Source organism: Gigantopelta aegis, chromosome 3 (assembly GCF_016097555.1).
Source record: "Gigantopelta aegis isolate Gae_Host chromosome 3, Gae_host_genome, whole genome shotgun sequence".
Lineage (NCBI taxonomy): Eukaryota > Metazoa > Mollusca > Gastropoda > Neomphalida > Peltospiridae > Gigantopelta > Gigantopelta aegis.
This window is the reverse complement of record NC_054701.1, coordinates 82,582,669-82,605,213: the sequence shown is the minus strand read 5'-3', so window position 1 is coordinate 82,605,213 and position 22,545 is coordinate 82,582,669. Positions and strand designations below refer to the sequence as shown.

At 36.0% G+C, this 22,545-nt stretch overlaps 1 protein-coding gene across 1 annotated transcript in view; it reads left to right on the top strand.

The window, feature by feature from the left end:
• Nucleotides 1-10,731, top strand: part of LOC121369173 (hepatocyte growth factor receptor-like) — a 42,243-nt gene extending 31,512 nt beyond the window's left edge. Inside the window, exons 16-19 of the mRNA XM_041494082.1 lie at nucleotides 2,506-2,615; nucleotides 4,807-4,969; nucleotides 5,959-6,095; nucleotides 8,917-10,731. Coding sequence (XP_041350016.1) covers nucleotides 2,506-2,615; nucleotides 4,807-4,969; nucleotides 5,959-6,095; nucleotides 8,917-9,244 — 738 coding nt within the window. The 3' untranslated portion in view covers nucleotides 9,245-10,731. The remainder of the gene's footprint in view (nucleotides 1-2,505; nucleotides 2,616-4,806; nucleotides 4,970-5,958; nucleotides 6,096-8,916) is intronic.
• The last annotated feature ends 11,814 nt before the right edge of the window (nucleotides 10,732-22,545 follow it).

Here is a 22,545-nt window from a genome sequence, read left to right as displayed (position 1 = left end):
ACAGGCTGGTAGGTACTGGGCTTGGATCCCAGTCGAGGCATGGAATTTTTAATTCAGATTCAAACCCTGAGTGAGTGCTCCGCAAGGCTCAATGGGTAGGTGTAAACCACTTGCACCGACCAGTGATCCATAACTAGTTCAACAAAGGCCATGGTTTGTGCTATCCTGCCTACTTAATAGTATTTATCAAGCATGGAGGCCTCTTTACATACATCTACAGTAAGAGGAATATTAGTATGATACCAGACATATTATGGCTCAATGGGTAGGTGTAAACCACTTGCACCGACCAGTGATCCATAACTAGTTCAACAAAGGCCATGGTTTGTGCTATCCTGCCTACTTAATAGTATTTATCAAGCATGGCGGCCTCTTTACAGTAAGAAGAATATTAGTATGATACCAGACATATTACACACTACTGACTTCAGTTTAAAGTACATAAAGAACATACCAGACATATTACACACTGCTGACTTCAGCTTAAAGCACATAAAGAATATACCAGACATATTACACACTGCTGACTTCAGCTTAAAGCACATAAAGAACATACCAGACATATTACACACTGCTGACTTCAGCTTAAAGCACATAAAGAATATACCAGACATATTACACACTGCTGACTTCAGCTTAAATCACATAAAGAACATACCAGACATATTACACACTGCTGACTTCAGCTTAAAGCACATAAAGAACATACCAGACATATTACACACTGCTGACTTCAGCTTAAAGCACATAAAGAACATACCAGACATATTACACACTGCTGACTTCAGATTAAAACACATAAAGAACATACCAGACATATTACACACTGCTGACTTCAGCTTAAAGCACATAAAGAACATACCAGACATATTACACACTGCTGACTTCAGCTTAACCTTTAGACTACTGGATTAATTTTTGTGGGTACAAGTTTATCATTTTTACTCACATATATTCACTTAAATGTTTCATAAATACATGAAATAAAGTTCATATATGAATCGGTAAGTATTATTTTCGTGTCTTTTTTTGTAATTTTTATTATTTTAGATCGGCTAATGGTGATTAAAATTAGGCAAAAAATCGAAAAAGTTGCGTTTACTTACGGGCATTTGTGGCCAGCTGTCCAGTATTTATGTCCATTATTCCCGATAACAGTGGTTTTCTGACCAGAATTTTTTTTAAAACCCGAACTACGATTCATATTGCAATATTTGGGTATTTTCGTTGTTGGTAAAACGATCAAATTTATTATCAAATTAGCTGTTACAATCAGCTATCGATCCCTGAAAATTACCGCGACGTGCCGCCATTGTTGTCAAGCGAAAATACTTGCCGAAAACCACTTTTTGAACTCAAAATTTCAAGGTATTTTCAATTGAAAAAATCAAAACAAAAACCACCATTTTGAAAAGAAATCTTTTTTCTTTAATTATATTTCCGTTTCCGGTGAGTGTCGTGTGCAAAACGGCGGGAAATATGAATTGGGGAATGCACTGTATACAGTGTACAGTATATCGACTGACGTGACGTCGGGCGAGATATCTCGCCTGCAGTAGTCACAAGGTTAAAGCACATAAAGAACATACCAGGCATATTACACACTGCTGACTTCAGCTTAAAGCACATAAAGAACATACCAGGCATATTACACACTGCTGACTTCAGCTTAAAGCACATAAAGAACATACCAGACATATTACACACGGCTGACTTCAGCTTAAAGCACATAAAGAACATACCAGACATGGAATCCTAATGTACATTCACAATAATAAGAGCATATTAAATGCTACTTGTTAACTATGAATTTAATACATATAGGTTGCATACCAGACTTTCAGTTCAAGACATACTTTGCCAGTGTCCAGTTTAATACCTTTAGGGTGCTTCTTTGATTTGTAGTTTTATACATAAAAGATGCATACCTAACATAGTTAATACATATAGGATGCTTACTAGATTTCCTGTCCATACATATGGGGTGCATACCAGAATGTTAGTTTGATACATACTTAGTAAGCTTTCTTTGCAATTTTAGTTTTGCTTCTTTTTTTTTGGCATTTACTTTTAATTTTTGCTTTGATTTCCAGAAAATATCACTGCCTGGGTGGAAGGTAGTGGTTTATCCAACATCCATCATAAATTAATCAGAAAAAAAAACCCACCTAGAATTTTCATGAATTCCAGGTTTTAGTGTATACAAAAAACTCTTCCTGGCCTTCTTGGGTTTTTTTTTTTTTTTTTTTTTATAAAAACCGACAGTAACCTCTGATTTTCAAATATTCTTCATTTTGTTTTTATTTCCATCTGTGTAGAATAAAACGCAGTTATGATTTTGTATATCAAAACAAATTCCTATAAACCTCACCACCCAGGAAATAGTAATTTGTTTACCTCCTTCACACCAGATTTCATGCATGATGTTGCAAAACTTGTTTTGTTTCGCTTACCCATAGTTCTGTTGAAAAGCTAACTGCATGCCATGTTACATTTTTGTTCCAGAACCCCACAATTAAGGATCTAATAATATTTGGTATAGACATTGCTAAAGGTATGGCATATCTTTCAAGCATCAAGTTCATCCATCGAGATCTGGCAGCCCGAAATTGCATGTGAGTTTGTCTAGCTATGTTATAATTATATTAACAGGCCTCGGAAGATTGTGAAAATTATTCTTTCATTTGGATATTGCTTTTGCAAATCTTATTTTTTTGCATAATTAATTTTACATTTGGGCATTAAATTTAGGATGTCATTTACATGGTCATGATGGGTTATGCAAAAAAAGAAGAATTAAAAGATGTTGGTTACCTGAATTGGTTTTTGCGTAACCTTTAAATGATTATGGCAAATTTTCAATTCTTGCAGGCCTGCACTAAAGTTGGTTCTTTTAGGCTTTTATTAAAACAATGTTGCTACTTTATTTATTTCCTTCTTGTTTTTATTGTAACAGTTATGTTTTTAACTGACTTGCATTTTTTTTTTTTTTATTGTTTAGTTTAATATTTTTGCCTCTTGACCAAAAGTTTATCTCTGGAACAGGAGTCACGGTTACATTGTTAGACACCTAGTAGTTACTGATTAAATAATGACCTGGGGTGTCAAACAACATTTCTTTCAAACACTCGTTGATAAAACAATGTGCTGGGGTGTCATAAACAACACTTCTTTCACTGATTAAATAATGTGCTGGTGTGTTATAAAACAACATTTCTTTCTAATAGACAGATAAAATAATGTTGGTGTGTTATAAAACAACATTTCTTTCTAATAGTCACTGATTATATAATGTGCTGGGGTATCATAAACAACATTTCCTTCTAATAGTCATTGATTATATAATGTGCTGGGGTGTCATAAAACAATTTTTTGGTGTAATAGTCACTGATTAAATAATGAGCTGGGGTGTCATAAAACAACACTTCTTTCTAATAGTCACTGATTAAATAATGTGCTGGGGTGTCATAAAACAACACTTCTTTCTAATAGTCACTGATTAAACAATGTGCTGGGGTGTCATAAAACAACACTTCTTTCTAATAGACACTGATTAAATAATGTGCTGGGGTGTCATAAACAACACTTCTTTCTAATAGTCACTGATTAAATAATGTGCTGGGGTGTCATAAAACAACACTTCTTTCTAATAGTCACCGATTAAATAATGTGCTGGGGTGTCATAAAACAACACTTCTTTCTAATAGTCACTGATTAAATAATGTGCTGGGGTGTCATAAAACAACACTTCTTTCTAATAGACACTGATTAAATAATGTGCTGGGGTGTCATAAAACAACACTTCTTTCTAATAGTCATTGATTAACTAATGTTCTGGGGTGTCATAAACAACACTTCTTTCTAATAGTCACTGATTATGTAATGTTCTGGGGTGTCATAAACAACATTTCTTTCCAATAGTCATTGATTAAAGCTTATATTACATTAAGGCGGTAAGTGGATGCGGCATGCGTTATGCGGTATGTGTATGCGATGTGTAAGATTCCATATAAACGCTTCCCCATGCGTTTTCAGTCTCTTTTGCTGAAGATTTTCTTGCCAAGAACATGGTTAATCATTCAAAATTGCAGCATTCTCTGTTGGAAATGGAGCAACATAACTTGTTAATAATTGCTGTGGCATATAAATTTATGCAATTAAAAAAGCGTAATGATAGCAAAAGGAAACACTGCTGGCGGGTACATAACATAATCAGGAACCTGATTCAACAAGGAGCATACCATAATCTGGTCAAGTAGTTACAATTTGATGGGGTGAAGTTCCAACAATATTTCATATTTTGGATTACCTCCTCCGATTTTGTAATCAGTTGCCACATGAATCGCTACATGGAGCAATTCAGTTTTCTGCATTCACAGCCGCGTGACAAATTGCATCAGCAGCTGGACATATGGAATCACTCTCGTGCATCTACATCCATTTCCATTTTTGTCGCATAACGCATGCCACATCCACTTACCGCGTTAATGGAATCTTAGCTTAAATAATGTGCTGGGGTGTCATAAAACATTTCTTTCAAATAATCACTGATTAACTATACTTCGGAAGGAAATGTTTTATTTAATGACGCACTCAACACATTTTATTTCCGGTTATATGGTGTCGGAAACTATACTTCGGTGTCATAAATCAGCATTTCGTTCAAACAATCATTGAATTAAATAATGTGCTGTGGTGTTATAAAATGTTTCTTATGTTTCTTTCGTTTCTTTTCTAACAGACTCTGATCATTAAGCATTGTGCTGAGTTATCATTCACCAGTCGTTATGATTGTGTATGTTTCAGGCTGGACGATGATTTCTGTGTGAAGGTTGCCGACTTCGGCCTGGCACGTGACATCTACGAGAAGGAGTACTACAGCTCGGACAACAAGAAGACGAAGCTGCCTGTCAAGTGGATGGCCCTGGAGAGTCTCGAGAAGGGAACATACACTGCCAAGTCTGATGTGGTAATTATAGGATATTGTACAAGTTTCCATTTCATATCATGTTTATGTCACAAATGAAATAATTCTTAGTTGTCATGAGCTTTAGCAAGTGACAATGAATTATTTAACGAGGAACATAAACATGATACGAAATGGTAGCGAGTTTAATATCCTATTTATTACACATAATCGATCTAAATTTATATCACTCAACTCATTTGGTTGACATTCCTGCAAGGTTGTAGTGTGCCAATCAATGACATCATCGTGTGATGTTGAAGTGTTATGTGCCATTTGATGTTTTAATGGGATGTATCACTTTGATATGTACCAAGATGTTTTTAACCATATGGGTAATAAATATGAGAGTCTTGCCTTCTCTCTTTCTGTCATTCTTTACATATGCATTACATATCAACAACTGGAGGGATTATCTGTATTAATTTTCTTTTCAACTGGAGGGGGGTGGGTGCAGTGCATTATCTTCAGAGTTGGAGGGAAGTGGCAGTGGCTATGCTCTCTGTGCTCTGGTTTTGAGTGACTTACATGTCATCCAAAGGACTGTGGTCAGGGTATTTTTGCCAGAAGGTACGGAGGGTAAAATTACATACTCTAAAATCTTGGAAGTTAATGGATAATATTATACATTTTGTAATGTTTAGATAGATTATAGTAAGAGGCCTGCTGTATACAATTTGTCAAAGCATATTAAATGATGTGTCCAACAGGAAACTATTCCAAACCCATAACTACCTAGTATGGACACTTATGGTCTGTTTTGTTTTTGTTATGTAGCCTCAAATTATTTTCTGGCAGAAAGGCTGGTGGGTGAGATTCAGGTCAGTGGTGGAGTGCTCCCCTGAGGTGTGATGGGTCACAGGATCAATCACCCTCAGTGGTCTTGGCTTTTTTCGCTCCACGCCATGACTGGTATAGCAAAGGGTTTGGTATGTACTGTCCTGCCTTTGGGAAAGTTTATAATTTAGTAAAACACCATTTTTCTTTGCTAGTGGTCTTTTGGTATTGTCTTGTGGGAGTTGATGACTCGGGGAGTGAACCCGTACCCAGATGTCGACAACTGGGATGTGATTCGCTATCTGAAGGCGGGACGCAGGATGCCGCAGCCTCAATACTGCCCTGATCCACTGTAAGTAGTCACGGTACTGCACTGATCCACTGTAAGTAGTCACGGTACTGCACTGATCCACTGTAAGTAGTCACGGTACTGCACTGATCCAATGTAAGTAGTCACGGTACTGCACTGATCCACTGTAAGTAGTCACGGTACTGCCCTGATCCACTGTAAATAGTCACGGTACTGCACTGATCCACTGTAAGTAGTCACGGTACTGCCGTGATCCACTGTAAGTAGTCACGGTACTGCACTGATCCACTGTAAGTAGTCACGGTACTGCACTGATCCACTGTAAGTAGTCACGGTACTGCCGTGATCCACTGTAAGTAGTCACAGTACTGCACTGATCCACTGTAAGTAGTCACGGTACTGCACTGATCCACTGTAAGTAGTCACGGTACTCCCCTGATCCACTGTAAGTAGTCACGGTACTGCCCTGATCCACTGTAAGTAGTCACAGTACTGCACTGATCCACTGTAAGTAGTCACGGTACTGCTGTGATCCACTGTAAGTAGTGACGGTACTACCCTGATCCACTGTAAGTAGTCACAGTACTGCCCTGATCCACTGTAAGTAGTCGCAGTACTGCACTGATCATCTGTAAGTAGTCACGGTACTACCCTGATCCACTGTAAGTAGTCACGGTACTGCACTGATCCACTGTAAGTAGTCACGGTACTGCACTGATCCACTGTAAGTAGTCACGGTACTGCCGTGATCCACTGTAAGTAGTCACAGTACTGCACTGATCCACTGTAAGTAGTCACGGTACTGCACTGATCCACTGTAAGTAGTCACGGTACTGCCGTGATCCACTGTAAGTAGTCACGGTACTCCCCTGATCCACTGTAAGTAGTCACGGTACTGCCCTGATCCACTGTAAGTAGTCACAGTACTGCACTGATCCACTGTAAGTAGTCACGGTACTGCTGTGATCCACTGTAAGTAGTGACGGTACTACCCTGATCCACTGTAAGTAGTCACAGTACTGCCCTGATCCACTGTAAGTAGTCGCAGTACTGCACTGATCATCTGTAAGTAGTCACGGTACTACCCTGATCCTCTGTAAGTAGTCATGGTATTGCCCTGATCCACTGTAAGTAGTCGCTGAAATAAACACAGTGACGTAACAAAACATTGTCTTGTGATTAAAATTTGACCAATCAAGATTATAAGAAGCGGAGATATTGCAGGAGACATATCAAATTATAGTGCCAGCGATATCTCCTACAAATGCCTTTAATGGATGATAAAATGTAATAGTGGGTTTTATCACAGTATGTATCTGAAATAAAGTTTCTCTTTATTGATGGTATTTGAATGATATGGACAAATTTGTTGTTATTCTTCTTCACAGCCCAACTGAAATTGTGCCATTAATTGACCAGTGTAGTCATTAGATATTTGAAAGCAGATATTTTTGCTTTTTATCTCCAGATCTCCAATCTAATAGTATTAATGATAATTATTTGATAAATCTTTCACCAAATGTATATTCATGTATATATTATGGGCTTTTTTCTATGATTCATATATGGAAGTAAATATACTCTGCTGAGAGTCATCAATAAAACAATGGGTCTGTTACTGAATATTTTCTTATAGAAATATCATATTATATATATTAAAGCTGCACACCCTAGTTCCATCCAGCGAAAATAAATTATAATTTGGTTAATCTACAAACCTGTAACACACTTAGATCACGTTTTTATCAAAAGGAGTGAAAAAGCAGGTTTTATATCGATAAATACCATGGGAATCCCCATGTCCCAATTGCTTGAAATAATTTTGAAAGTTTGTATTCTGATGTCACCGGTAGATGTCGCTCGAAGCACAACAATGCCTACGTCACGACAAATTTCACAGACTTAGGGTGCGTTCTTTTCACCTTGTCTGGACATGTTCCAACTGTTCTGTCCTGGTTGTATCCCCTCTCCAGATATCGTAGGACTTAGCAAAATTATTGGTTTTAAGAGTTTGTAGCGTTTTGTATTGAGATACTTACTTGTCTGAACTTTATTGTTACTGAAAATGTTCACGAACTGTGATGAAAAATCTCACAAATGAACAACAACAAATCAGATGTTGATTGCACGAACCGTGCACGAGAAAACAAACCTAACCAAAATGATAACGGTCACGTGGTATACCAATGTCTGTGACATTGAAATGAAAATATCCCGTCTAAAAATAGATTAGACCTTGTCTGCTCAACGTTTTTTTCTCAAACGTGCGTCCGTTTTTCAGAAGTACGAAAAATGCATTTTGTGGTATTACAAACACCAGGATTACCAGGATTACCAAAAAACACTTCAGGTGAATGGAAATGTATATTCTAAATAATAAACGGTAAGTAAAGTGCAATTTTATTTGTGAAAAACTGGGTTTAATAGCGAAAAACAACGCCGTAATGGTTAACAACTAGCCGTAACTAGGGTGTGTCCCTTTAAGTATGTAGACATATGACATATTGGTAACAATTGTAAGAGGATTTTGTTCAAATTGGAAAAGATATGGAATAAAATGTGTTTGAAGCAAAACACATAGCTTGGTGTTATTCCAGCAACACAGCATTGCATATGAAAATAATTTTGCACGTGCATTGCCTGCACTCATCAACCTGTAAAAGCAAACTTAAGGTTTTTTCATTTTCTGTCTTTCTTTAATATGCCATGATAAGTAATGCAAACATATTATTCCACTTTAAAAAAAATGATTTGAACAATATTTGATTTCAGTTACAGTTGTTACAATATGTCATTTGTCCTCATGCTTAATATATATGATATGACATTTCTGTAAGAATATATCAATTAATTGTATTTGCAGGTACGAGATCATGCACAAATGCTGGCGAGGCGTAGGTAGCGATCGCCCCACGTTCGCGGATCTCGTCTCAGAGATGGAGAACATCATCAAGGAAGTGAAGCACAAGACCGGACCCCAGCGATGTGACATCGTCAACACCTACGTGAACGTCGACATGAGCTCACAGTGTCACTACGCCGACGACTTCAAACCAGCAGCTTTGGCCACAGAGGAAACAAAGTTATTAACCGTAGAAGCATCACCAGCAGTGCAGGCATCTCCTGAAGGGAACAGCCATGATGAAACCGTGCCATTTATCTCACCCGAGTCCATTGAAACAGTAGCATAAGAGAGAAATGGATATAGTGGCATAGGTAACCTCTTGTAATATTGGTATAGCCACCTTGATGAAATATGTCATAGGTGATGTTTTGAAATACAGATAATTGGTGATGTAATGAAACATTGGTATAGCCAACATGCTGAATTTTGACATATGTGATGTTTTGAAATACAGATAATTGGTAACTTAATGAAATATTGGTATAGCCAGCATGCTGGATTTTTTAATTTATTTAGAATTTTGACATACAGGTAGGTAATGTTTTGAAATACAGATAATTGGTGACATAATGAAATATTGGTGGAACCAACTTGCTGCAACAAACACGTGTGCAGGAATTTTAGAAGTGGGAGTCTAGACTGATGAGTAAAGTTAAAGGAGGGTCGTGTCATGCTCCCCAGAAAATATATTGAAAAAAAGAAGACAAAATGTACTTGAACAGAGGAGGGTTTCAACCCATAACCCTCCCGCTGCATATATACACCTTTGCAATATGACCCAGCTAACGTTTTGAAATATAGATATTGGTGACCTAATTAAGTATTAACAGTTTTAAAGGCAGCGTTACTCGGATTGCAAGTTTTGTGTTTAATACTGGATCATAAAGGGAAAATATATTCTCTTGGCATACTAAACATCGATAATAGCAAAGCCAAATATGTTTTTCTTCATCTTCATGTATGGCAGAGACAGTTTTATCATTGATAAAATGTACGTTTGACATGTAAATGTTAAAACACTGTGTCGAAACATGTAATTATCATTGATAAAATGTACGTTTGACATGTAAATGTTAAAACACTGTGTCGAAACATGTAATCAACTGTGCCTTACCGTAAAGTGAAAAACCTGTATTTTAATATTATCACTTTTCTCTTTCTTTTCAACCGTCCTCATTCTGTCTTGAGCCAGAAATCTGGTGCTCATTCTCAGGATTGATGTTGCTGTACATGTAAGGGCACAATGATAGATACGTTTTACATCCTGTTGATATTGATGTGCTTTCATATACTTCATGTGGATGTACGTTTGAGAATGATTGCCTTGTAGTTATGCAGTTGAAGGTGGTATAATGAGGTACCAGTATATACATGGATGTTTTTTTTTTAATTACATGAATTAAATTCTGTGAGTTGAGTTGTCATGTTATCTGCCCATTTGTCCATATACATTAATTTTGTTTCATTTAGAGCAGAATCAGATGTATTGACATTTCCTGGTGGCTGTTTATGCAGTTTTCACATTTGTATTTTATTTTGTTTTATGTTCGAATAGATATAATAAACAATCCTTTTAATGGCATTTTATAAGTAAATTTTAAAATAATATACCTCCATGACCAATAATCATGTTTTTCATTGGAGGCTGTTTGTTCACTCTCTAACTTTTAAAAATGTACTGGTTGCCAGTTTGTTTTAACAAGCCTGCATAAGGTGCATATTTTGTTTTTAATTAGTTTTTTTACTTGACAAATGATATTGTAGAAAATACAAATAATTAATTACTGAGGTCAAGACAACAGAAAACATTTTGACATCTACGAACCGGCCTCAGTGGCGCAGTTGTTAAGCCATCGGACTACAGGCTGGTAGGTACAGGGTTCGCAGCCTGGTACCGGCTCCAACCTAGAGCGAGTTCTTATGGGCTCAATGGGTAGGTGTACGGCCACTACACCCTCTTCTCTCTCACTAACCATTGATCAACTAACAACTAACCCACTGTCCTGGACAGACAACCCACATAGCTGAGGTGTGTGTCCATGACAGCGTGCTTGAACCTTAATTGGATAGAAGCACAAAAATAAGTTGAAATGAAATGAAATGACATCTACGAAAAGAGGGTAATGACATTCATCAATTTGTTCTTTAATTTTAAACTTTTACATCATTGTATATGTGTAAATACTTTCATGTATATCAACAGGTTCTTTTTTCATGATGATGAGCATTATAGAACTTTGCATTTATCGAGCCGTGCTATGAATGATAACGTTATGGCTTGGCATAGATTATTATAAAACTTTGTATAGAAAAACTTAAATTTAATTATTGATTGATTAATGATGTTTACTAAGAAGGTAATTTCTGATTATTATATTTGAAGTTACGATCTATTGTGGTCTAGTACAAATGTTCTAATGTTTTGATAATGATCAGAGGTTCTCTTCTAAACAGATATTTAAAAAGGGACCATGAAAAACGTCCGGTTTTGAGGAAATTCTGATTTACAGAGGGTCCGGTTTTGAGAGGTTTCACTGTATTAAAGGATATATTACATTTTAATCTTTTGTAGACTTATTGCTGAAAATAAAGCACAAAAGCTTATTTGTCTTTTTCTACAATTGTCAAACTTTATTAATTGATACAACAATGTATATCCATCATATCTTTAATTTAAATCTAGAAAATGTTTTATATTTCATGCGTATTCACCAAACCTCAGTATAAAGTCTCATCTTCAGTTAACTCCATAAATAAATCATCTATCAATAACAGAATTGTGTGTTTAATGTTTAAATATTGCACCATTAGAATTGTTTTCTGTCATTCATTTAATTGTTACTGTTGCATGTAACCTGAATATTCAAGATGTATTTTTAACTTTTGTTATTTTTTAAAAATATTTTATAATTGATTGTTCTCTGATACATGTATTTACATCTGAACATGTTATTATAGAAAATTTGACAGATTTTAATGAATGACTTCATAAGACATGAGAGAAAGTTTAAATATCATATTTATTTGTTTAAAAATAGTGTACGTAAACTACCTGAAGTTAATTTTGGACCATACAACATAATAAATGTTCAGACTCATTTCCATTTAATGATAGCTAATGGGTATTTGACTTTGTTATTAATGAGTACATTTGGAACCATATATAATTATGCAGAACTAGCTCTGGCACTCGCCAAATTTGCCAATTGCGAATTTTGAAAGTAGTTGGCGAATTTTATTTTAATTTGGAAAAATAATTTCATGGCGATTTCTGCAATTTTTGAAGTTTAATAGACAATTTGGCGAAACATTTCACTCACCCAGAGCAAGCCCTAATTATGTAATATTGTCCGTTTGACCTTGAATTGACTTTTAAGACTTTCTCAAAACCAAAGCAAGATATTAAACTTATGCACCAGTCCCACTAAGTACGGACCATCCAGGATCATCCCGGACCATGATCCTGGGTGATCCGGGGGATTTTTGGCAAAAAATCGCGATCGAGGACTGTCACCCCTATAGCGCCACGGTGTCCCCCCGGACCATCCCGGCAGCCACCCCGGACAACCCCAGTGTCATTACGGTGTCACTACGGATCACCCCGGGCCATCCTGGATGATCCCGGGCCATCCCGGCAGCCACCCTGGACAACCCCGGTGTCATTACGGTGTCACTACGGATCATCCCGACTGGTCCGTGTTAGATCCGTAGTAGCACCGTGATGAACCATAGTGTCACCGTGTTTATCCGGGGTCAATAAATTACTCCCGGACGACCCAAGATCAGCCAGGACGCCCCCGATGACATCACGGACTGCCCCGGCGACAATACGGTATCACTACGGTGGCACTACGGATCACCCAGGATGAGGCGAACGTCCGGGAACCGTACGGACCACCCCGGCAGTTTTAAGCATGTTTAAAACTGCCGGGACGACCCCCGGACTGTCCCGGACAATCCAGGACTGTCCCGCATGATCCCGGACCACCCCGGCATCGCTACGGTTCAAGCCCCGGACCACCCCAGATTGTGGTCCGGGGTTATCCGGGATCCCAGTGGGACTATAGCTTTACTGACTATATATTTTTTGTTAAATAAATTCCTAAAATTCTTTATTAATATTCATGTTGGACTTTCTACCAAAGATTCTTAAATCCATTTTGTATATTTACATTCTTTAATTTGTTTTGTATATTTGGAAGTTGTGTCTTTAAATCCATTTTGTATTATTGTTATGTTTTTAAGAAGTATTAAGTATGAAAGGTAGTTGTATATATTGGAAATGTTTTGATATAAATTATTTATCATTATTTTAAAGTGTTCTAAAACTCTGATATAAGTTTCTTAAATAATGTTAATTCACATTTTACCATGTGTTGTTTTTTTAAGTTTTGTTTATTTTTTAAAGTTTTATTTAGGTTTTTCTTCTCTTTTTTCTTCTTAATTTTTTGGGGGGTGTGGGGTGGGGGGGGTGTTCAAATCAAATCATATTGAAATAGTAGAGTATAGCAATTTACAATTATTAACCTTTTTATAAGTGTAAAAACCATACCTTTTTGCTACTCCTAAAAACATAGTTACATGTACATTAAAATGTAGATTTCATACCAAATTATTTTATTTTTATCAACTATTTATGTTTGATTTAAAAGCATATACATGCTGTTATTAACCCGCTACCCCTAGAATACAATTTGTGTGCTCATGGACATGTTGATAATTGTGGGTATCTTCTTATCAAGTTAAATGTAATCATTTTAATATTATGTGTTTCTTTTAGTACAAATTATTGTGTACTACAGGCCATATTAATGATTATGTAAGCACTGCATATGCATACTTAAATATTATAAACATTTTGGATATCTCATTCTTATTTAATATTTATGGATACTAATCTTGTTTAAAATGTTTTGTGGTCCTCGTAGCTGTGTTTTTTTCTACTGAGGGTGTCGTTAAACATTCATTTCTTCATTCATTCATTCATTCATAGAGCTGTTATGGCTTTGGGTGGGGGGAGTTGGTTAAGAATTAAATCATGCCGAAATTGGATTTTTATAATCTTATTGAATATACATGTATTTAGATTTTGTTTCTGAGGTAGGTAAGTATCCTGTTAATGATATTCAGTTTTGTGTGTTTGCAGTAAGTATCTTACTTAAAGTCAGTTTTTTAATTGTCATTATTATTTTGTTTTCGATTCTGCAGTATGTTTTATCTGAATCTCCATACATAAGATTAGGAGATTTCTATTCTATACTATAATTTCATTATTTTACTTATGTAAAATCACTTCTTCTTTTTTTAGATTTCTATATAATTTTACTTTTTGTGAGATTCGTGAATTCTTTTATCAGTTAAAAAAAAAAATGATGAGAGGGAGAGACGAAAATTAACTGTAAATTCTTCAATAAAATATTTTGCATTAATTAGAGAATATTTGAATTGTATATGCTTGTAAAACTACTGTAAACAGTAAACCAGCTGTTGTTTGAAATTGTAAATGGGGTTTGTAATACAGACTGTTATCAATCAGCAGATCAAAACTTAAAATGAGACCGTATTATTATCATTTGTGGTCAGTTTCCTGTTCTTAATCATCAAATTGGTGGAAATGAATATCCCATAAATAATTGATTTTACACTTAGTCTATTTACAAGAAATTGATTTTAATATACATGTACATTATATGTCATCTAATTACCATAGTTTGAGATGAAAACGTTCACCCTTCAGCAAATATGTATACTGTTGCATGTTCATACTTTGCACCAGTGACTTTGTTCACTGATTTTGCCATTTTTAACTAGTGGTGCTATATAATGTGTACATAGCTAGTCTGCCATCATTTTATCAGGTCACCATAACAGTAGCACACTTTATCATTGTCCTAGTAAATATGTATGCAAATTGCAATACCGTTTGTTGTCAAATTCTGTGCTATTGTGGTCAGTTTAATTGCTTGGGAGGGGGGGTGGGTGAGTATTCAAATATCATAATAACAGTAAAGGATCATGTGGGTGGTAGGGAAACACAGTTTTTTGTACTTTTTAAAGTTGAATTTTATGTATTTAATCTTTTCATGTTTGTGCTGGAATGACATCATAAAGTGAGCCTTTTTGTGATATCAGAGTAATAACGGCGCATAGTGTGCTGCATGGTCCACAATGTTATTCAATGCTACGAAAGGGTTAACATCACTTTCCACTGAATAAGGATGATAATATGCTATATGCACACTGGAGGAAATATACATCATTATATTTATGGTGTGTATATATTGTTTTAATTTTTAGAGATTTCTACAAATTTTTACAGACTATTATTATCTGTTATACTGACCAGTGTTGCGAGTTAATTAAAACAAATTTCAATATTGATACAGTTTGAGAGACAGATGACAGTACAGGTGCAGAACGTCGAAGTTAAAGGGACTGTCACCATATGTACAGACCAGTCCTTTGTTATTGGTGGTAATGATAGTTTGTTGAACAAACCGATGTTCATTTCATCTTGTGAAAATCCACACTCAATAGTGACCGACTGTAGTATTCTGTTACACTTTGTGGTTAGGACAAATTAGATTTAGCTACATATTTTAAATATATGTTTTACCAGGTTAAATCCTGTGCATGTATAATGCAATAATTATTATATATAATACAACATATATATTATATAGTAGATATACATGTAGTATAGTAAGCCATTTACAATTATTAACATTTTATGTATGTATAAAAAGCATAGTTTTTGCTACTACTCCTAAAAGTATACATTAAAAATGTAGATTTTTAAAGAAAAACTTTTATTAACATTTTTTGTTTGTTATAAAGCATGTATATACTGGTTATAACCTGCTGCCCACTAGAGTACACTTTGGGCACTCATGGAAATGGCCCATTGGGCTATTTCTCGTTCCAGCCAATGCATCACAACTGGTATATCAAAGGCTGTGGTATGTACTACCCTGTCTGTGGGATGGTGCATTTAAAAGAACTTGCTGCTAATTGAAAAAGAGTATACCATGAAGTGGCTACAGCGGGTTTCCTCTCTCTCTCTCTCTCTCTCTCTCTCTCTCTCTCTCTCTCTCTCTCTCTCTCTCTCTCTCTCTCTCTCTCTCTCTCTCTCTAGCTATGTGGTCTGACACCATATGTCTGACACCATATAACCGTAGATAAAATGTGTTGAGTGAGTTATTAAATAAAACGTCTTTCTTTCTTTCTCATGGAAATGTTTATAATTCTGAATGGCTATTTATCACATTAATATGTGCTCCTGTTAGTGCACATTATAGTGTACTCCTTTTAGTGCACATTATTGTGTACTCCTGTTAGTGCACATTATTGTGTACTCCTTTTAGTGCACATTATTATGTACTATGGACCAGATTAATGGTTGTATGATCTCTAATTGTATATACTTAATATATTATAAGCCTTTTGGATATCTCATTCTAATTTAATATTTATGATTATTAAGTTTGTTTAGAATATGTTTTGTGGTCGTTGTAGCCATTTTATGATTTTTAGTTATATAATTTAATTTAATAGATTTTCATAGGCCCCTATCTTCTGTAAGGTCAGATCACAATGTCTGATGTACCTGGTGAAAATTTGACCCCAGTCATGTTCAAGTCATTCTATAGAAATGTACGTTTGTGGTAAAACATGTAAGCAATAGTTACAAAATGTATTCATTTTCTCACTAGTTAAACCTGCTGTAGAGGGCATCTTATGTAACAAGCACTTGTTTGTAAAAGGGTACATCAAATAGACAAAGAGATGCATTTCTTTTAGTTTTGTTTTAAGACTACAATTTATATATCCGTTAGAAGTCTATTATTGATAGATCCAATTGTATCAATGTCTTGTTTCTGTTATGGGTTTGTCTTTTTTAATATGCAGGCTTCAAATCTATGAATTTCAGATTTTGACTCTAAAGCATAAAATTATGAGATGGAATGACAAAATACCTACATTACATCATAGTTATAAATCTGGTAGAATCCGAACCAAAATAAAAAAAAAAACAAATTGCCTGCAATATATCAGTTACCTGTTTCTGTTGTTTCGGCTTTGTTTCCTGTAATGTCCCTTGAATATATCTTAATATATATATTGTGTGTACATTTATAATAATTATACTAGACTAAGTATGTATATCTTGCATGTTATTGGATTTTTTCCCAATACTTTCTTGACTTTGACTGAAAAATGTCATCTTTTACAAAAACTATTTTTATCATTAAGAGTTCAATATTACCTGCTTCTGTTATATTAAGCTTTGTTTTCCCCAATGTTGCTTATATATCTTAATATATGCCATATTGTTTGTACATTTATAATATTTAGTATGTTTGTATATCTTGCATGTCTTTGGTGTTTTTATTCCAATTCTTTCGTGACTGAAAAATGTCATCTTTTACAAAACTATTTTTATCATTAAGTGGTCAACAGGTGATCTCAATGCTTAACTTGTTATACATAAGATGGAATTAGTGTCAGGGTAAACTTTGAACATGCTTGTGTAATATACATGTATATCCATTTAGGGCCATCAGGTTTTCTTTCTGCTAAGAGTATCTTATGTCTTTCAACTTCTTTGGTCGTGAGCTCCTACACCCCAATCCAATTAAAGCACAGTAGACTCTTGTCTCTTGTGACTGCAGTATCTCATTAGTGGCGATAATCAGGCTTTCAATCTTTTTAGAGCTGTAAAGAGAGACAATCAAAATGTCCTTGCCACTGGCAAAATTATTTTAAACATTTTGAGTTGGTTCCAATGATTTTGATTATTATTATTATGTATGATAGTGAGGAGACAATAGATTTAAAGTTGGATTGATAAGGGATATCAAACATGGTAGCAAATCCCTGCTGGCAGTGGCTAAAGAAGACTCGACACTAGGCAGCATTCAAAGAGTCGGTGTGATAGGAGCCCAGTTTGTAAGGTTTCTTTACCAGGCTCCTCAGACTGTTTAGGAGGTAATAGTGGATTTGTGTAAATTAAAAAAAAAGAAAAAAAAAGAAAAGAAATATATATATATATATATATACTAGTGGAAAAAAGTAACTGTGTAACCTAAAAAATCGGATGAAAATAAAACCGCTCAATATTTTAGCCTGATGTTTTGTACATGTTACCAGTGAACGCACCGCCACACAATAGCTGGGTCAATGCCGTATTTGCACGTGCAGTTTTGCTTCTGGGACATGGACATGTTTTTCCCATTTTTTTCTCCCAACATGTTACTTTTCAAGTTTTTGTCGACTTTTCAACTGTCGGGTCATTGCATGCCAACCGGGGGTACAGAAAAGCAGGTTATTTCTGTTGAAAATTGTAGCAGAGCAATGCCCAGGCTAAACGAAAATGACCGCCTTCGCGCAATAGGCATGATCCAGGCTGGTATGCGCCATCGCGCTGTCGCTACGCAATTTGGTTTACACATAAACAGTATTCAGGCTTTGTGGAGACGTTATCAACATGTTGGTAATGTCAGAGACCAACAACGTGCAGGCCGTCCACGCGTGACGTCACGACAGCAGGACAACCACATCAGACTCGTGCACCTCAGGAATCGATTCCAAACGGCAAGTCTGACAGCGCGGACCATTCCTGGATTGCGTGCCATTAATCCCAGAACTGTACGGAATCGATTACGTGAACATGGTATCCGTCCGCGACGCCCGGCTGTCCGTTCAGTTTTGCTAAGACGTAATCGTATAGCACGTTTGGCTTGGTGTAGAAGACACTTGCACTTTAATCGCCGTGACTGGGCGGGTATACTGTTTACGGACGAGTCCAGGTTTCACTTGGACAGCAGTGACGGCCGTTCAAGAGTGTATCGTCGTGTTGGAGAACGTTTTAGTGACGCCTGTGTTGTGGAGCGACGTGCATTTAGCGGAGGCAGTGTCATGGTTTGGGGTGGCATCACGTCAACTGAACGAACACCTGTTGTGGTCATCGATGGCAATTTGAACGCTGTACGCTACCGTGACGACATTATTCAGGCTCACGTCATCCCATTTGTGCAAGGACAGCAACGTCACATCACGCTTCAGCATGACAATGCTAGACCTAACGTCGCCCGGGTGGTAATGGATTTTCTAGCACAGCAGAACATCGATGTGTTGCAGTGGCCTGCGGTCTCACCCGATCTTGCACCAATCGAGCACGTCTGGGATGAGATGCAACGTCGTGTACGTGCACTGCCTAACCAGCCGCTGACGTTGAGAGCGCTTGGTCAGACGTTAGTACAGATCTGGAACGGCATTCCCCAGGCATTCTTCAACAATTTGGTAGGCTCTATGAGGCGACGGTGCCAGGCCTACATCGACGCAAACGGTGGCCATACGCGCTATTAACTTTGTGAACTGTTTTTTTACCCCCCATGTCTTTCATCCCCAATACCGATGAAATGACGGATGCTGTGACTTTTTAAATGAATTGACGTTTTGCTTAATTGCCTAATAAATAATGCTATATGATCATTTTATCGTTTTATGTCTTGAAATTATGTTTTTATCAACATGATAACCATACACAGTTACTTTTTTCCACTAGTATATATTCACCCCAGTTTTGTATTTTTCTAAATGTTTGTTTAGTTATTGAGGTTCTAACAAAGCTTTTATGAATCGGATACTGTTTTAGTTTAAAATATTTAATAAAATGCCACAGTAATTTCCAACATTATTTTAAGTATGACAGAATCCAGACTATGAAGTAAAGTGAGAATTCTGAAAATTTCATTACACAGCAGCAGCATAGTAAAAGCTGATGATGATAGGTATTGGGTTCGCATCGCGGTACCGTCTCCCACCCACCTCATTAATCACTAACAACTAACAATTGATTACTAACCCTCTCTCTTGGACAGACAGCCCAGATAGCTGACGTGTGTACCTAGGACGGTGTGCTTGAACATTAATTGGATACAAGGACAAAAATAAGTATATAGAAAAAATACCTATCACTTAGGCATTTTGCTAGGATGATAGCTTGAAAGGCTTATGTATATATGTATGCAAGGTCAGCTGATTTACCTTATGACTGTCCATCCATCTGGCATCTGTCCATCCATCCATCCAACCATCCATTTAGTCTTTAGGTTAATTCTATGTTCACTGTGAAGTATTTAGCTTACATCTGTGTTCACTGTGAATTGCTGTTAGTGTCTGGAGACACAATCGGTGACAAATCTGGCAGATTCGTGTTATAATTCCAGCCAGGAACCGATTCGCAAATTCTCTGTGTTAAAGTACATGTACTCACAAAATGCTTTTAAAATGTGTTTTCTGTTGAGGATTTGTGCTTTCCACACCAGTTGCAATACACATGTAGTTTCGAATCAGATTGAAGGCCTCTAAGACTGAAAGCTTAATGATATCCATCATTACAATATACAGGTGTTACAAACATTAGCGTGATGCACTTGCAAAGAGGCTTTCACTAGTATCAGAGTTATGCTATTAGGGCAAGATCGCTGTTAGTAACTATTATAAATAATTAATACTTGATTTACTTACTGTTTACCATGTACATGTATTCTGTCTGCATTTCTTTTGTAAAGTCTCGTATCTAGCTTCTATTTAGCTGCATCACTTTTTTAAAATACAAATGTAGTTCTTCAATAATTATTACATGTTTTGTTTTGTTTACATATAATTTACCTGTGGTCGTATTACCATGTGTATTTGATTTTCTTTGATTTTACCTACCGGAAATGATTAGCATACATTTGTACATGGATATAAATTCACTTTGCTCACTTTGTGCCTGTGCAGTTATGCAAATTGTTAAAGCCCCAATCTTTTATTAATGCAGAACCCAAAAACTTCTTTGATTAAGTTATCTGTTTATAATGCTACTAACCGCTAGGTCTTGTAGCGATGTTTATGGCTTGTCACCAAATTCTTATATATGATATATAAATACGTATTTATTAGAATTACTAACATGGCGTAAACATCATTACAAGCCCACGTGGTAGCAACAGATATCAACTACATTGTACCCTGGTGCGAACATACAAGTTCATTCTTTAAAAAAAACCCCACAAAGTACTAATAGGTCACTTTTTCATAAATCTAAACCGTTATTACGACAAAACTGTTATTACGACAAAACCGTTATTCGTAATCAAGACTGTATCTCTGCACAGTACAGAGTCGAATGGGCATTTGGCAAGTAGCGGATATGGTGCACTTATCTGTGAACTGGTATGAAGGATTAATGCGTCGCGGATATGGTGTACTTATCTGTGAACTGGTATGAAGGATTAATGCGTCGCGGGGTGAACTCGAACTAAATGATCGGTTTTAAGGAGCTCAATTATTTAAGCTCAAGTGTGTCTGCATATGATAAAAATATAACCTATCACAATGTGCACGACAAAACAGTTATCCATGATCAAAACCGTACCTCTGCTCAATGCAAAGTTGAATGGGTGTTTGGCAAAATAGTGGTTGATTCCAAAAATGTCTCTATCACCTCGTCTGTAGAATGAAAGCCACTCCCAAGGAGATCCTGCCATTCCCTGACTAGTTTACTAAATCAGTACTAGTAATGCAAGTGAACAAATAAAACATTTTTTTTAAATAATTTTGTTTTGTAATCCGACAGTGTGAACTATATGGAGAATCAATACTACATACAGCCCAGTGAAAGTGGGCTTTTAAATTGCTACATCAAAGTTTTAGTTTTGTATACAACCTAGTGTTTCTTGTTATTCTAGATAATCTATTTTAAATCATTATATGTTAAACGTATTCCCAAGAATGGGGCTTTAACATATATGTTAAGAGTGTTTAGAAAATTATATATTATGCAATGTTAGTGTTTCATATTATACTGTTGTCATATACATCAGATTCTATATTCTAATGTTAGACCATTGTCTTCATATGCATCTATCACTGTTATTTCATACCTGATCTGTTTGTAATAAATTTATATAAAACCTTATTCTTCATCATGTTTCATTTACATGTTCGCTGTTTAATGTTGTGCATGTAATAACTCAATTTACTGATAATTTAAACGGTACAAAATGAGAGTTACTTCAATATACTATTATGTACTAGCTGATTTTTACAGCTGTGCTGAACATATCATACTTCGTTCCAACCAGTGCACCACTAGCTGATTTTTACAGCTGTGCTGAACATATCATACCTCGTTCCAGCCAGTGCACCACTAGCTGATTTTTACAACTGTGCTGAACATATCATACCTCGTTCCAGCCAGTGCACCACGACTGATTTATTAAAGGCCAAGATATGTGCTATCCTGTCTATGGGATGGTGCATATAAATGATTCCTTGTTACTAATGGAAAACAATCTGGCGGGTTTCTTCTAAGTCAAGATTGTCTGAATTACCAAATGTTTGACATCCAGTAGCCAATGAATAATAAATCATTGTACTCTAGTGATGTCATTAATTTAAAAAAAAAGCAACCCAGGCATATACAGTTTTGATACATATTGTAATATTCCTAAGAAAACCAGATGAACGCGAGTGCATAAAGCAATGAAGTATCACTTCGACTGCCGTCTCATAGTGAAACAAGGTTTTGGACAT